General features: G+C 44.2%; 1 protein-coding gene across 2 annotated transcripts in view; it reads left to right on the top strand.

Annotated features, from left to right (window-relative positions):
• The first annotated feature begins 8,912 nt into the window (after positions 1-8,912).
• Positions 8,913-17,551, top strand: part of Tox3 (TOX high mobility group box family member 3) — a 100,144-nt gene continuing 91,505 nt past the window's right edge. For both annotated transcript variants that reach the window (XM_021170666.2, XM_021170667.3), the window contains exon 1: positions 8,913-9,414. In XM_021170666.2, the coding sequence (XP_021026325.1) occupies positions 9,328-9,414 (87 nt within the window). In that variant the 5' untranslated portion in view covers positions 8,913-9,327. The remainder of the gene's footprint in view (positions 9,415-17,551) is intronic.

The following is a 17,551-nucleotide window of genomic DNA, read 5'->3' on the forward strand; positions in this document are numbered from 1 at the left end:
CTATGTTTAAGTTGTTGGCTAGTAGTTGTTAGGGGTGTCAGAGATTTGCCCAAAACAATACAAGCTATTGTCATTTCTCTATTGCTCACTGGTACTTGGTGTAAGACCATATTGATACAGATAGAACATGCCTTGGTCTCAAGACTTGGAGAAGCCAAGAGAGTTCAAACCTGGAAGCATTTTCCCTGCTGGCTAGCTTTCATAGTACTAGAAGGCACTGCTCAGGTTTTTGTGTGTGCGGTACTTTAAAAATTAACTCCCCCCCCCCCACACACACACACTTGGTCCTCAATGATGGTGCTGTTTAGGGACCTTTAGGAGATATGCTTCTGCTGATGGAAATGTATCACTGGGGTTGGGTCTTGAGAGTTTTAAGTCTTCAAATCATTTTCAGTTTGCTTACACTGCTTCATCTTTGTGGTTCAAGATGTGAGCTTTCAGTTTCCTGCTTCTGCCACCATGCCTGCATCCTGATGCAACAGCCAAAAGAAGCATTCTTCTGTGAGTTGCCTTGAACGTGGTGTTTTACCACACTAACCAAACAGTAACTGATTCAGGGAGAAGAGTCATCAACAGTCTTACCCTGCTGTGAAACTGAGCCACAATAACAATTGGCCTAGAAAGACATGTCTATGGGTACAATAGTCACATGAATATTATGATGGTAACCCATGGCTTTCTGATTAGATTTGGGCTTACACCACAGGAGAAAAAAAAAACATGCTTTATAGCCAAGAACCCATGGATAGAGAGTTCATAGGACCTATAGGAGAACCTAACACCCTTATTTTACTAAAAGTACATAGTATCAAAGGACTTCCTTCCTATGTGAATATACCTTAGAAGAATGCAGCTCTCCGTTCTCCTCAGAGGAGCCTGTTTTTCAGTAGAAAGTGATTAATACATGACTGGTCAGAGTGCAAAGATCAAGAACCTGTGGCATGCTCAGCCATACCTGGAACATTAGTATCACACTACCTCCCCTTACTGCTCAATGAATGTTATAATATCTGGGAGAGGAAGACTGTAAGAACCAGAGATCAGGGAAGACAGGTATGAAATAATTTCATCTAGATATGAATTGGCAGTTGCCTCAGTGAGATCACTGTGTTTGTCCACACAAGACTCGTCAGCATGCCAACATGGATGGGGAGGAGCTCACGAGACCCCATTCCTAGCTGATGAACTAAAGCCAGTTGATTGCTTCTGGGGAGTGGGAGTCCATCTCCTTTAGGAGTACTGTCCATGGTAGGTTGCCCATGGCCGGGGTCAGCTCTACATCCATGTACATATGGGCCAGCAGTGGCTTTAAAAACAAGCAAGCAAGAAAGAACAAAAGAACAAAAGAACGAAAGGAAGAAAGAATGAAAGAAAGAAGGAAAGAAAGAAAGAGAGAAAGAAGGAAAGAAAGAAAGAAAGAAAGAAAGAAAGAAAGAAAGAAAGAAAGAAAGAAAGAAAGAAAGAAAGAGGATACACTAAGTTGGGAAGGAATTGGGGGATGGGTGGAATCCTAGAGTAGTTGGACGCAGGGTAGATGTAATATTTTAAAATAGCTTGCCATTCACATAATTTTTTCCTTTACTACAGATAAAAAGCCAAACCTAATGAGTTGGGCTTGCATTATTTATTTTTATGTAAAAAGTTAAATGTGTATGTATGAACGAAGTTATGAAAGAATAAATAAAAAACAGCTCAGACTTTCTGACAAACTGTAATTGGTATATTGTCTCCGTCTGCCCCGTGGGTTTCTTCAGACCAGTTAAATTAAAAATCTCCCCATACTTCCCTTCTTGGTATTTGTGAACTGGCTAATCCCAAAAAGGTTCATCAGGGAGTTGGATCTTTCCTTGGTAATTTACCACTTCTTCTTGCTCTAGATGCTGATATATGACCACGGCGTCTCTGAAGACCTGTGTGCCCTGCCAGCTTTTCCTAGATTTTCCCACATTGGAATTCTTTTATACCCAAGACATTTTTATTTGACCTGGGTATATAGGTCTATTTAATAGACATAAAAACCAAACATTTGCTTATGATAAATTATTTTTAAAAAAGATATTTCACGATAATTTGCTGGCCACAGAATTTTCTCATAAAAGCAAACCTAATGGATTTTTTTATGTAAAAAAAAATAGATCTAGACTGAATATTTGATGCTGCAACTTCAACACTTTTTGATGTTAACTAGGGAAGAAGGGACTAAAAAGGAGATCAGGAAGGCAACAGGTAGGAATGCAGATAAACCTGCGACTCATCACCCGGAGTTGCTTCTTATTCTGAACCGCCACATCTTAAGATCAATATTGGATGACCTTTAGGCACTTCCTTGTGCTTGCTGTTTTCTTCCTGTCTCCAACTTGTGGACTGTGTGGAGATTGCAGTAGAGAGAAAGAGGCGATGCGATTTCCCCACACAACTCCAGGGGCAGCATCCACAATGTGTTTATGTTGAAGGAAGCTGGGTCTTCCTTGCCCAGCAGTGGCCTCAACAGGAAGGAAACCAAATGTTTTCCCTGGACCACTTGCAAAGATCCTTCTGCTGTTTGATTTCTCTTATATACTCAACTCTCTCGAATTCCCAGGGTGCTCATTTGAAATTTTTTAATATTTCCCTTTTCTTCAACGTGTTGACACAGGACAGAATAAGTAGATAAAGCAGAGTGATTTTACTTGCTGAGTTTAAAGGGGAAAGCTCTTGTGCTAACCAGACTCACCTCTTTACACATGCTGGTTTTTTTCTTAAAAAAGAAAAAAAAAATTAAGAGTGCAAATCCTCTAATCTAACTTGTAAAACATTTAATATTTTGGATATAGGGTTTTAATGACCATCCAAAAGTCACACTGGCTGGACAATGGGAGCTGCCTGGCTATTGTGTGTTGGCCACAAAGCCACGAGGTGGCCTTTTCTCTCGGGTCACGAGGTCAAGCTCCACAGCATTAATTTTGCTGAGTTTCTTTGTTATAAATAACAAACAAGGTCATTTATTTTCATTCTCTTGTTTCTAATTGCATGCGCGGACGCCACGGGATGAACTCCACAAACAGGTGGCTGGAACGCTGGGGAGAAAACTTGAAGCCATTCCAGGAAAGAGGGCATGTCCCACTCTGGCGAAACAGTTTGATGAGGTAGAGATTCAGACCCTGCAGGAGACGCACCTGCACTGTTCCTGGAAGCGCAAACATTCATCTGTTTGGCATGCACAGATCTATGTAAATTAAGGGGGATGATTTTGCAGCTAGTCCTCCTCGGCTGCTCTCTGATCAAACGCAATTGTTTCTCCTTTCTCAAGACACACACTCTTTATTAGACTTGGGTTCTTCGCTCGGTTATTTATTCATTATTATTTTCTTACAAGTTTATCGGGCACTGCTTCTTAAAGAGAACCATTGCATGTAAATGGAGACAAGGAATGCTGGGGTCTTTTCCAAGAGAGGGTGTCATGGAGATGTGTTTGCATGTAGCGCTCATTGGATCTGTCATGAGAAGGCTTCATGTATATCGGTTTAAGGATTTTCTCTCCTTCACTCCCATTCCTTAGTGAAAAATAAAATCTGGATTGACCCCCCCTCCCACCCATTTTGAGAGAAAATACTGGGTCTTCAGCCTTCATTGTTTAGCTGGGCTTTGTGGGCAGCCCTGTCGGGGGCCTCCTGCTGTAAACTGGCTGGGTTTCCTCACTTCCACTCCTGTGGAAGCCTCCTCACCAACCATCACTGCCTTTGTCTTTTTGAGGGGGAAAAAAAAAACCTTTTTCACTTGAACAAAATAAAAACTACCTAGGATTTGTTTCTGGAGTGTAATTATAAACTTCATTGTGTGTTCTTCCTGGCTTTGATGCTTATCTCCAAGAGTTCAGTGAGAAATAAATTGTTTTTATGAAAACAGAGAAACCATTTGATAAACACGCTGCCTCTGAAAATTGTTCCTGCAAAAGAGGTCATTCTTTCACTTCAGAAAAAAAAAATAGAATATGTTTCAGCAAACAGGCAGGACAGCAGCTTAGGATTTCTGTGAATGGACTTTTTTTTTAGGGTAGCTACACTGAAAATTGCACACCTCCTGATTGCATTAAGGGTATTGGCTTCTAAAATAGCTTCATTGAGGAACGACTCAGACCACAAGCAAAGACGTGATGCAGTTCTGCTCTTATTTCTAGGAATTAATTCTCAGTTTAGTTCTTTTTGCTCCTAGGTTTTTGGGGTTGTTGATCCACAATTACAGTCTGTCAGAGCCTTCCAGTGACTGGATTCTTGGTAAAGGTAACAGTGAATTGGAGAAGTGGTGGTTAGTTTTGATGTTCTCTTCCTGCATCCCCTGTACAGAGACCAACATGAACAAAATCTGTCTTAGTAATGCAAGAAATAATCTCATGGACACAACTGAACACATACGATTATTACAAAGGGAAGGCTTACTTTGTTCCGTCTGCTCATGTTTCTATATCTCTAACTGGAGTAAAAATATCAAAATAATTTGCATTTCTAGACTAGAAGTTTTGATTTAGTAAAAACTGAAACTAAAAGTTGCCTGGTCTAGAGGTTTCTTTCAGGCCGTATTGCCCTGTATTTCCTGGTGGAACTCTTGCCCTTAGACAAGTTTTACTTGGGTGTTGTGCTAGTGACTTGTCACTTGGATGTCCCCTCACCGCACCCCATGTTAGCCACTGTGAGAACGTTGGTCAGTCCGATTTTACTTGCATGTGACTCCAACTTTGAATGTGAAATGCTGACTCTCTGACAGGAAATTTAAACTTTGTGGCAGTGTACGAAGAATTTAGACACTTCTTTATGACTGGAAGCCAAGTTCAGATACAAAACCAACCACCAACCACTTGCCCTTATAATACATTGGCTGTTACTATGGGAATAGAGGGGAAACTTGAGAAGCTCTGGCCTTGTTAATTTCCATTTGGAGCTGCTGTTAATTTGGCTACATTACATACTGCAAACAAGGATCATAATATTTGGATAGGACTTTTCATCACCCGAACGCAAGAGAACTAAGCCATATATAATATTTAATAGTATCTGTCTCATTTGGCTTACATGACTTTCAGAAATTCCTAAAAGTAAGATTTCTGGTCACAACATCCAGCAGGGTTCGGTTTAATACACTCCTCTCTGGTCCTTACTTAATCTGAGGCCACGGAAAGTAAGAAAAAAAAATGGAGAGCTCTGTTAAGATTTAAAGTAGCTTTCATAGTTTGTAACATTTACTTATTTTTTTCTCATTAAAAATATTCATGGATGAGTAGAGACACCAATCTGATACAACTAATAGTCATGACTCCAGGAGTTTCTTTATGCTCAGAATTTATGTTTTGGCTTCCCAAAGACTTCTATGGTCACTTTTTGAAAAGTATGTGTGTTTGTTCATAGATGGGTATTTTCATGTGTGTTTGCATGTGAGGTGCAAGGTCCATCTGTGTGGAAGGTAAACCTTGGGTGTCACAGGAGGGCCATCTGCCTTCTCTCTGGCAGGGTCTCTCATTGGACTGAGGCTTAGTAATTAGGTTAGACCAACTGGCTAGTAAGCCTCAAGACCTTGTCTCTACCTCCCCAGCTCTGCGGTTACAGGCTTGCCCAACTTTTCATGTGGGCTCTGGGGATTGAACTCAGGTCCTCCTGCTTGCCAGGTAAGTGCTTTGCCCACAGAACCACTCCCACTCCGGCCCTCTGCTGCACTTCTTAATAAGCATTAGCACTATTCAGCATACATTTAAATCACATTTAACATAATGTTTTTTTGAAGAAACTTCTTCAGGTTTAAGGCTTGCCTAGTGATAGGAAGCCTTCGGTATGGGATTCAGAAAGGAAAGTTCCGACAGACTGGATGACCTCACGTCACAATTGTCCTCAATACTTCAGAATCCACTCTAAAGCTGTTTGTGCATGGGCCTTACTTATGTCCTCTGGAACTTCTAAAATGAGGTGCCACTACCAACACAATAGAGAGTTTAAATCTAATCAGTTCTAAATGAAACAGTATAGCTTTGGTACTCACCCCCACAAAATTCCAAAGACACAAAAGATGCCTAAGGTACAGTCCCCTCCAGGGAGATTATTCCAGTCAAAGGTCCTGTGTAGCCTTAAGTTCCCCCACACCCCCAGCCATGCTGCTTGCCAGGAATATTCCTATGTGAAAGCATTTAATCTTCTTTCCCTCCCCCATCTTTCCCAGTTTCCTTCTGAACTTCCTCTTATCCACTGCAAAGGATGAACCAAGCAAGGTCTGCTGCTCTTGAGATACCAAGCATCTTGCTAGGTGCACCAAACCACCCCATCCCTTGAGTTTCCTTCAAAATATTCTGCAACTCAAAAATTGCAATAGCTGTAACATGCCAGGACCTCCATTCAGATGGTTGGATGAGACAGGATCTCTCTCTCTCTCTCTCTCTCTCTCTCTCTCTCTCTCTCCCTCTCTCCCTCTCTCCCTCTCTCCCTATCCCTCTCTCCTCCCCTCTGTGTGTGTGTACATTTCTGCAGTACAACACATAGTCCCTTCTAAAAACCTTCATGAGTCATGTTGGTGTTTCCTTTCTTATGCACAAGTGTATAAACAGTGGCTGGCATATACTGGGTGCTCAAAGACAACTGTTGAATGTGTGGCGACAGAGTGGAAAGATCACTTGCACAGACATCCCAAATGACCTGTGACTTCTCACTCTGATGCCCCAAGCACATCTCTGGTCTCACACAGTCCCATTCACCCCTCCTCCAATACTCACACGTTTGCTTACATCGCACCCTAAACTAAAGCGCAGACTTGTGAGTGTCGTCTCCTCTCAAAGGCGTCTGCGTGACAGGCAGAGGCTTTATAGGGAAAAGCAAAAAATCTAAAATAGTGGCCAAGAGTGGTATGGGGTGTGAGCAGGCATTCCTAAACCCAGAGACTCTAGGGGCAAGGCTCTCACAGTTTCTGTGAGTGCAACCCACCAGCTCCTGTAATTCCAGCTTCTGCAGCTAGTGGGATTTCTGCTGCAGAGTATTTATGTGCCAGATTCAGGAGGTCTGATTACAACTTCAGGTTCTCTCTCAGCAACTTTGTTTATACTTTACTTCATCCTCTGTAATCAAGCTCAGATTGCTCCAGATGCAAGGCAGATAGACTGTAAGGTGAGGGAGAGATAGGAGTGTGCAGAGAGGAAAGCTCATCTTCCCGGCCTTTGATGCTTGCTCCCTTTAAGGGTTACCCGGTAGGAATATTCTTTTCTGGTACCCTGGGTCAGCAGTTGCTTCTCTCCCTTGGTCAGACCCTGCACTTTGCCACCATTGTTCGATACTCATAGTGAAACTTAAAAGATGTTCTCTTTCGGGACAACAGGTGGCCACTGCAACCTCTAGTTCTGATTGGTGGAAAGGCCACAGGCGCCCAGTGGCCCAGAGAAAGGGCCTCCACTTCACCGTTTCAAGAACTTACTCAATGGGGTGTTGTCCTGATAACATCTCAGCACACTGCCAATTTGTGCAACCCGCTGGGCCATTAGGGAGCGCCGCTGGGTTGTCAACATTAAATGGAGACTCAGGAGAGGGGACCAAAGCCTTTTCAGGAGGGGGGAATTAAGAGTCAACCCAGTGACAATGTGGGGAGTTGTTCCTTCTCTGAATACACAGGGCTCTCTCAGGCAGTCCCCTGACAAGTTTCTGCTAAGAACACACACACACACACACACACACACACACACACACGCGCGCGCACACACACACACACTCTTCCACCTAATTGAAGTTTATTTTTCTTGCTTGGTTCCTGAAGTATAGTATTGAGTGAAGGCACACACTCAGGTGTTGCAAGCCAGAGAACACTTAGAAACCCGTGTATGTCTGGAAAAGTTCAGGTCCCAGGCCAGTGAAGTGATCCTGGGCCCACACCTTTAGAGACTGTCAGTTGAAATAGTTTAACATCTTTCCCTTCTAGTTCAAAGTAGTTCGCAGATAACTGAACCGAGAAAGGGAGATCTCACAGCTCAGCCAACACTTTCTAGCGCCAAGGCTGAAGGCCAAACTTTCAAATTAACTCAGAGCAATAAAGCCAAGGGTGGTGGTGATGGTGGGGGTATGGGGGTGGAGGGGGGTGTGGAGAGAAATGTAGATTAAAAGAAAGAGAAAGAAATAAGAGGGTGGGTGGGTGCAGCGTGGGGAAGTTAATCACCCAGAACCTTTTAGGAAAAGAGGGACATTTTCTCTCGGAGAGCAGCGAGTGATCCGCCTAGATCCAGTTACTCAAATGCCTTTCGAAAACAAACAAGAGTAAAGAAAATACAAAGAGACCGGACTTGAGGCTTAACCTGGGAAGCTTCAAGTCTGCTTACTTGTGAAAGGTCAGGCCCTAACACCCCTCTGGAAAAGACCACAGGTGTACATGGGGTTCCGGGACCTGGCTACCAGGAGCCACTTGCACAGGTTAGTTTCTGGGCTGAGTCTACACAGAGGATATCCAAGCAGAAGGGTAGGTAGGGTAGAGGGATTGGGAAACGGGTCCTCACCAGCAAGAACTGGGACGAGGTGGTAGGGGCAGAAGAGAGGACTGGGTGAGAAGTGGACGGTTTTGGGATGCTGGGGCCAAGGAAAGCGAGGGTCGCACGGGAGAAGAGTGGGACTCGAGGAGGGACGGTGCTGGCAGCAGCGGGGAGGCCGAGGGAGGCCCGGGAGCGGGGAGAGCGGTGAGGCCGCGGGGACAAAGAGGACCGGGGAGGGAAGGGGTGGGACGGAGAGAGGCCGGGAGAGGAGCGCGCGGTGGCCGGGGCTGCTCGGGGCGCGGGGCGGGGCGCGAGCCCGGAGGCGGTCGGCGGCGGAGCGCACCGGCGGGGCGGGCGGCGCGCCAGCTGCCCGCGGTGGGAGGGGCGGAGCGGCAGCGGCGCGGGGAGGGGACCGGCGGCGGCAGGAGGGGGAGCGGCAGGGGAGGGGCCGGGCCCCTTGTCTCCGCGGCTCCTCGGCTCAGTCCGCCCGGGGAGGAGGAGCGGGGCCAGCCGCCGCCGTCCCAGCTTCGCCGCGCACCTGAGCTCGCCGGCCGCCCCGGGCCCACGCGCTGCGCCCCGCGCCCCGGGCGCCCGGCCCGCGCGCAACCAGCTTCGGTGTCCCGGTGGGGCGCGTCCCTCGGGCCGCCTCCCGCTCTCCCGCGGCTCGCGTGGCCGCGCCTTTGTGTGCTGCAGCCGCAGCTCCCGGGCTCGTCGGCGGCCCCCGCGCGACGCCCCTCCAGTCCCACGGCCCGTGCGCTGTCCCCGGGCGCCCCCGGCCGGGCGTCCTCGACGGTGGATCGTACGGCCGCGAGGAGGCGGGTAGCGGCCCCGGCGAGCTCCAGCCCCGGCCCCCAGCCCCCGGTCCCGGCATGGATGTGAGGTTCTACCCCGCGGCGGCCGGGGACCCAGCCGGCCTGGACTTCGCGCAGTGCCTGGGGTACTACGGCTACAGCAAGGTGACCGGGCCGGGGGCGGGGGCCACCTCTTCATCCCGGGCGCGTCCCTCGTCCCGCCTAGCCTGCTGCACTTTCTTTCCGATCTTTCCTTCCCACCCACTGGTTTCTCGGTGCGCCTTAGTCTCTGACCAACTCTCTTCGTCTTCTCTTTACGTCCCCTTTCTACCCACCTTTTTGTCCCTCTGCTGGCGCTCCCTCTGCCCTCCTGGTCCCCTCCCCCGCTCCCCCCAAAAGCTGTGTGAAGCGCAGTCCTGGGACTGAGCTGAGACTGGAGTGTGATTCTTTGTTGATGTTATTAGTAAACACGATTGCAACACCCCTACTATGTGTGCATGGGGGTGAGGGGACACGCTACGTAGGGGGTCCCCGATCTCGTGGGCCGAGATCCCATACCTTCGCAGCCCATCTCACCTCACCCACCCAGTCAGGAGCTGGTCCCGGGAGCTTGGAGAAGATGAACAAACTTTATAGAGTGTGGCTGGGTCTGGGGTCTGGGTCTGGGAAGCCTGAAGTTGCAGGATCCCAGCAGGTGCCTCTTACTTCCCCCGCTCTAGGGCGCTTTGGTCTACCAGACCAAGGTGCTCGCTTCTTCCAGTTAACGCAGTGAGCTTTCCTATTTTATTTTATTTTGCGGAGGAGGGCGGGTTAAGTTTTTTTTCTTTCATGAAGATCAGAGTTGCAGCTCCACATCATGCCTCAGGGTCACCCCATCTTCCTCACCTCTTGCTGCACAAACTTACAGGAGCAAGCAATTCAGGTGGTCATAGGTGGACCTCGGACGCAGTCAGTGGGCTTCCCGGACCGGGTTGTCTACCTTGCCTACTGCTCCCACCACAGAGCTTTGCGACATAACCCCGAGGGCGAGATTCAGAGAGAGTCCTGAGCCTTTTGAATGTGTTTTTTTTTCCTTTCCCCTTCCCCCCTGCTCCTCCCTCCTCTCCGACTTTTCTTTCAAATCCTAGTTTGTTTATGATTGCTTGGATAACGGAGGAGGAAATACAGAGGCAGCCAAAAGAAAGGTGCAATACAAAACTAATGAATAAATAACAGGAAGAGGAGGGATTGTATCTAGCGCCGGGATAGTTGACTGTGCCCCTGGCTGATGGAGGTCTGTTCTTTATTGTTTATTCTCCTTTCCCAACTCCAGTGCTAAAGTTTGCAAAGACCACTGAAAGTCTCCCTGTCTCACTTCCTTGTCGTGGTGGACAGCCCTGGGCCAGGCACCCAGAACCCTTACAGTAATTCTAGGATGGAGGGGTGTTTTAGTTCAGTGGTGATAGTGACCATTCACACCCTTCCAAAGCTGGGAGGAATGCCTTAAGCATCGAAAGAAAGGCTAGCACAGGCCGAAGGCTGTATGTAGCCCGAGTAAAGGATCGGTTTCTGTCGTCTGATTTTGGATTTACTCAGGTTATTAAATGCTTTAAAAAGTCCCCCATGTATGCTCAGTCAGGGACTTAGGCAGCCTAATTAAGTATGTAGTGTTTCTGAGAATCGGCCTAATTGTTCCAGTGGGGTATTACTTATCTCCTCAGAGCTGAGCCTGTGTATGCAGCCCTTCTGTAAACTGGGCATGCTCTTATTTTTGGAAACCATTACCTTGTCTAATGTAACTACTTCTTTCTCTGATTTAAGATCCGCAACACTCGAATGGCATCCAAATAGAAACCTATTGTATTAAGCCAGCCTCTGCCATGCATGGCAAATCTCTGTTCACTGGGATCCCAAGGGACTGAGGAAATTGTGAGTGGAGTGTATGTGTGTGTGTGTGTGTGTGTGTGTGTGTGTGTGTGTGTGTGTATCACCTTTCATTTTCTGAGAAGGTTTATTTTTGAGTCAATTTAAACTCAGAAACTTATTTCAGGGAAGGTCTATAAAGCTTGAAACCAGACAGTGTTTGTCTAGATGCCCCATCAACTTTAGCAGTGAGGAGAAGCAAGATCATTTGGAGTCCCCTTCTGAATCCTGTGATGGCCCTGAAATAACTTGCTTTAATAATTCAGCAGTCTGATGGTAGGTAGGAAGGTCTGTGAGGAACCCAACTTGTAAAACTTGGAACCAGCACTTAGCACTGGGAGGGGTCAAATTGTCCTCATTGTAAGGTATGTTTGCCTTTGCTTGTTTACAGCTAAAAATTGAAGTACCTTTAGACGGAGCCACAGCACAAATATAGTATTTGTATATTCTTAATTTCTGGAGTGAAAAAAAGAGAACAGTTTTATTCCCCCGTAATTTATCTTTGTACAGAGAATGTAACAGAAGAGGAAAGTATTAACTTGATGAGTTCAGAACAGCAAGAGCTAATTAAAGGTTTACAGCATTGGCTTCCCAGCTAACTTGCACCTCGAGTGGTGCTTGTTGCTGTTCAGGGTAGATTTATTGAAGACGTAAACCAGCATACAAAGACACGCGTTTGTTTCATCTGAAAGTACCTGGACTTATTCATCTTTCTTAAGGCTTGACTTTCGAAGACTTGTATTATCTCTTTGAATGAGAAATGATGGATTACAAAAAAGTGTGTTTCTGCCTTTTCTTGTTTTAATGACCATCTGGGAAACTTCAGAAGTCATAGAACTCTGCTGCCAGGGCTTCCCAAGTGAAATGCTGCCGCTTATCTTTACATTTATTTACAAACCGTGAATAATAGGGTTCCATTCATTTTCCTTTTTAACAAATGACCGGCGTCCTTTGTATAAATTACATGTGAGTGTATTATCTTTACATTCTGCGAGTATATGGGTTCTTTGCTAAATGTCAGCACTCATGAAAGTATGCTGCCTATGGAAAATGGATGAAAGAGTTTCAAGGGTTCAGAAGTCATTGCATGTCAGAGAATAACTTCAAATAAAATATGACCAGGATCATTAAAATCAGTTAATAATTCATGAATCAGTCGTTGATGTATAAACTTAAAGCCATGTCTATTTTCCAAGGGCTAATTTCCATTTTAATTTCAATCCACTGTTTGAAAATTTCTTGCTTTTCTTTTCTTTTTTCTTTTTTTTTGATGTGACTGGAAAATGGAACTAAAATCTATATTTAAAAAAAGGGGGGGGGAAGTCATTATGTTATTCAAGTGAGTTTGTGACTCACTGACTAATCTGGAGGTTCCCTTGGGTTCAGTTAATTTTATTTTACCAGCAAGAAAATAATGCATCAAATATCAATTAAAATAAAGTTGTTGTGAGTCTGGTGTTCCAAAATAAGACCATGCATTTAACATGGATGTGAATCCCACAGAGGTTGACTTGCTTTATGCTTTTAACTTTGTGTTTCCTTTTCACACTATGGCTATGAACATTTTATAACTTGTGCAGATTAAGGCCCTGGTCATAAGCCTTACTCTCTCACTCATATGCATGATTTATGTGTGTTTTTATTGATCACTCTTATTGTATTAAGGCATACTGTTGTTTGTCCTTTGATGTCCATCCTACTGGGCCTCTCCCTTGGCTAGTTTGAAGGATTCAAGAGCCTGGGAGACTGGTTTGTTCCTTGAATCTCTCTCTCTCTTTCTCTCTCTCTCTCTCTCTCTCTCTCTCTCTCTCTCTCTCTCCCTCTCTCTCTCTCTCTCTCTCTCTCTCTCTCTCTCTCTCTCTCTCTCTCTCTCGGCCCACGTTTTCAAAGTTGAAGAGATATGGAACTGGGGTCTGATGGTCTTTTCCTAGATCAGCATCTTACCTGGGCAGGGGCTTAGTTACGCCATTTCTAGGATAAGGCTGTTGAATTTTGAAACCACATTGAGATACTTCCATACTTAAGACCATGTCAGGTCTTAAAATGAGATAGTGAAGCCACATTATGGGAGGGAAATAGGTTTTCTAAAGAGTTCCTAGCAGGGGCCATGAACTCAGGTATCTATAGGGACAGGCAGTGAATCCACATGAGGACAGGGTTTGTGACCAAGCAGAAAACATCACCCATTTAAAGGCATAGATTTGCTCAGTATTAGTGAGAGTACTATCACCATGACAACATTTGGACCCTGTACATTCAGATATTTCACTTCTCTTCTCAAGAGAATGATAATCTGGATTTTTTTGTGAAATATCTATAGCCTTAAAAGCAGACAGTGAATAATTAAAATAATTGCATGGGACCCTTACAATCTACTTTTGTGTTGCTTTGCCACTTTGGTTTTTGGTTTATAAGTGCAATAGGACTCAAAGGCTTTTGGAGGGCAGGGGAATCATTTGTTGTAGGCATAATGTTCAATTATACAGGAAATTTTAATCCTCTGTCCAACAGTGTGGTCAGTGTAGTACTAGAGTGGACATAGGTAAAGATCTGGGTATTGTGATAGCTGTAAAGTTAACTAGACTTTGGGAAGAATGAAAGTTAGTTTGTACATTCATGGTCTGGGGGACCTTCTATACCATATCAGATGTTAACACTAGCCATGCCCTAAATTTCATGCCATATGACAGTGTAGCTGGGTGGATGTTGATCAGTTGATGTGTGTATATATTTTGTAGACATTTAATTATGTAGTAGTTAGTTTTGATTTTATTGTTTGCTCTCCCCCTTACACACACACACACACACCGCACAACTTTAAACATTATTATAAGCCATTGAGAAAATAGGCCAGACCACCCAAGCTGTCTGGCCCATAGTGACTAAGGAGTTGCCCAGTGGTCACAAACTAGAGGCCTACACATTCTCCATTCAGCAACCCAAATAGTCCCAACTGACCCCCGTGCTCAGTAGAGACAAGCACATTGTTAAGCAAAGAAAATTAATCTGAAGGATTTTAGATTAAGCCTATGGATTTATATGGTCACGGTGTTCAAAGCATTTCTCTGCCATCCTCCTTCAGGGCACAAACTCAGCTGGAAGCTGAAGCCACTTGAGGAGTTACTTTATTTAATCACCACAGTATTTTAAAAAATAAATAACATGGCCTCAATTAGTTGACTGTTTGCATAGAAATACAGCTTCCAGTTTCTTCTTCTTCTTCTTCTTCTTCTTCTTCTTCTTCTTCTTCTTCTTCTTCTTCTTCTTCTTCTTCTTCTTCTTCTTCTTCTCCTCCTCCTCCTCCTCCTCCTCCTCCTCCTCCTCCTCCTCCTCCTCCTTCTCCTCTTCCTCCTCTTCCTCCTTCTCCTCCTTCTCCATCTTCTTCTTTTTTAATAGTTACAGATTTGGTAACACTAATTTTGTGGCCAGGCCATCTTCCAGAAGTACTTCTGAGGGGCACATGTGTCAACCACAGTTGCAAGATTCTCTACCTCCTTTCCAGCTTGGTTGGAGCTTGGAGTTTAAGGGTTTCTTTACAAGGAGATCTTATTAAGCAAGCAAGGCATCATGTAGAAACCAAAGGAAATAAGGTTACTGTCACTGGAGAAATAACAGACCAAGTATATGGCTTGGTTTCTCAGGTGGCAAAGGAGAAGGTAGAAGGGGTTTGTAGGGCGGGTGGCTGACCGTTTTATGGAGTAAAAAAAGTATCCCTCAATCTTTCCACACACAAGAGCACCAGGGGAGTTTGTTAGGATACAAACTTTTGGACTTGACTTCTAGAGACTTGATTCATAGGTTTTAGTTTTGAAGGAAAGATAAAGCTGACATTGTTTATTCTGTTGGAATATTCCCACCAACACATGTACTGGGATTCAAGAAAGAGTTCAGAGTGAGGAACCAGAATTGGAGTCTTTCTATTTAGGCTAAAAGAGAAGGAAATGGATTTGATTTCTTCCAGAGTGAAACAGTAGAAGATGGGTCTTAGCCAGGGGTGGTAAATTTTTTAATTTTAAACACACCCCATTCAGCTAGTGAGGCTGCCATTTAGAAAGTGCCGTATGTATGTATATTCATTTGGAAATCCTACCAACTTCATTATTTAAAAACGGTGTGTATGAGCGTGTGTGTGTGTGTGTTCATGGTATGCACATGGAAGTTCAGAGGAGAACTTGTGGGAGTTGACTCTCTCCCTCAACCACCTGAATCTCAAGTAAGGAGTCTAGGTCATCATGCTTTTGTGACAATTCTGAGCCAATTCTTTATTATAATAGTTGTGGAGAAAATAGGGTAGTTATAGTTTCTTGTCAGCATGATGACACATCCTTATATTCTTCATAGTTATCTGGAAGAAAACGCTTTTAAGTAATTATTATTAATTAGAAATTATATAACGTTTTCAGTGATACTACCAGCTATTTAAGAATGAAAACATTTCATTTTCTTATGAGTACTTTTATATTGGTGTACGTTTATATTGGATCTATGAGGTGTAATGGCATTTTTAAGTGTTGTAGAATCTCTTTCAAAGTGGTAATTAAAGAAAGACAGAAGTTTTGCTAAGTACTTATAAATTCAAATATGGTTTGGAGGTATATTAGGATCACTTAGGAAAGGAACAAAAATTATGTTTAAAAATCAACAGTAGAGGCTTTTATTCAAGGTGTCCCTGAGCGTCTGATATTTTCTGATCTTCTCCTGGGGGCGGGGGAGTAAGTAGACTGTTTTGTTTTCTTTGTTTCCTAGGTTTGTGTCTTTAATCTCTTCCTCAGGGAGGCCATGGTCTCTTAAAGTGCATTCCATGATTATGCAAGACATACCAGCTATTGGAAAGTGTTCCTTAATCTTAATTTAATTTTGCTTTGCTTATTAAAGACTGATTTGAATGTTCTGATAATCCAGAAATGAAACAGATAGGGCAATATCAAGACCCATTGAGATTTCCTATACTTGAATAATGTGGCTTTATGCTTTGAGAGGTACTAGATCTTAAACAGGGCCCTTCTATTCTAAACGTGGTCGGTCATTTTAATGTGGCCTCATCTTTCTGAACTCAATTGTTTGTATAGAAGGGTTGTACTAAAGATGATGATGGAGGTGATTTCTCAAACTGATTTAAAATTGATTTAGAGTAAGGAACTACATTAGAATGTGAGAATCCCTTGCTGATTCCTGCAGCTGGTTTGTGGTGGGCAAAGGATTTGCTCTAGAATGGTAAAGGTTCTACAGTTTCTTTAAAACTCCTGTAGGAAGTAATAACAGTCGTCCAAATGCTGACCTGCCTCTTGAACCTTTACAGTACCTGTGTGCTTTGTTAGAAGTCGTTTTCCTGAAGGAAGAGGATGGGAATCAATTTGGAAATATTGACCCACTAAGGAATATGCCCAGCGGATCTTTGCTAGCTCCCCTTCCTGGCTGCTCTTTTAATGAAGGACTTGCAGTTTTTTGTTAGGCTCATTTAAAAAGAAAAAATATCTAGTGAAAATGTTTGCTGGAGACATCAGTAAAAGAATTTTATTCTTTAAAAATGCTTTGGATTGCAAGTGAGAAAATGTTGGCCAACTGAGTCAAGATAGTTGGGTTGTCAGCAAGGATTCAGGCATGGCTAGATCTAGACTCTCAAAGGATATCAAAGGACTTTCTTATCACCTCTGCCTTCACCGCATTGGCTTTTTAAAATGTTAGTCTGATTGCAGCTACTGTGATGTTATCCATCAGTGACTCCTGATAAGATCAATTCTCCTTGGATAAACTCTTGCCCCAGACCCCAAGTCATGTGCCATCTCAGGAGGGGATTCACATATTGCCATTGCCCTTGAGACCATACGGTAACCCACAGGGTTGAAGACTGGGGAGCCTTCTTGATTCCTGTGAGAAAAAGCAAAGCGCTGGTATCACAAGACTAGAATCTGGTATAGGGTGGCAATAAACATGGGTGTAGATGCCAGCTCACGTGGTGCTTGACGCAGCTGAGGACTTCTGAGGATTTGCATTACCGAGCTGATGATTTATCTTTCTGGAAACCAGAATGAACCTGGTGCTTATTTCATATACACATTCACACATGTATGTATATATCCATATATCTTATCTATACTATACATGCACACACACACACACACACAGGTTGCACAGATTGTCCCCACAGGATGAATATGGAGACGAATTCCCATCTTCCTGACATTGGAGAGATAGTTTGTTAAGAGCAGGTTATGGAGGCATTAGGATGCCTGGTGAAAGCTCCAAGCTTTCATTTAGCAGGTACTGATAGAGCGAAGTAGGTATGTATGTATGTGTTCGAGAATGTTCATGTATGTCTATGTACATGTGCTTACAGACAAGCGTGTAGGCAGAGGATGATACTTGAAGGGGACACTAATGAGAAGATGTCAAGGCAGCA

Source organism: Mus caroli, unplaced genomic scaffold (assembly GCF_978045245.1).
Source record: "Mus caroli unplaced genomic scaffold, Mus_caroli_1 scaffold_10, whole genome shotgun sequence".
In the NCBI taxonomy this organism is placed as follows: domain Eukaryota; kingdom Metazoa; phylum Chordata; class Mammalia; order Rodentia; family Muridae; genus Mus; species Mus caroli.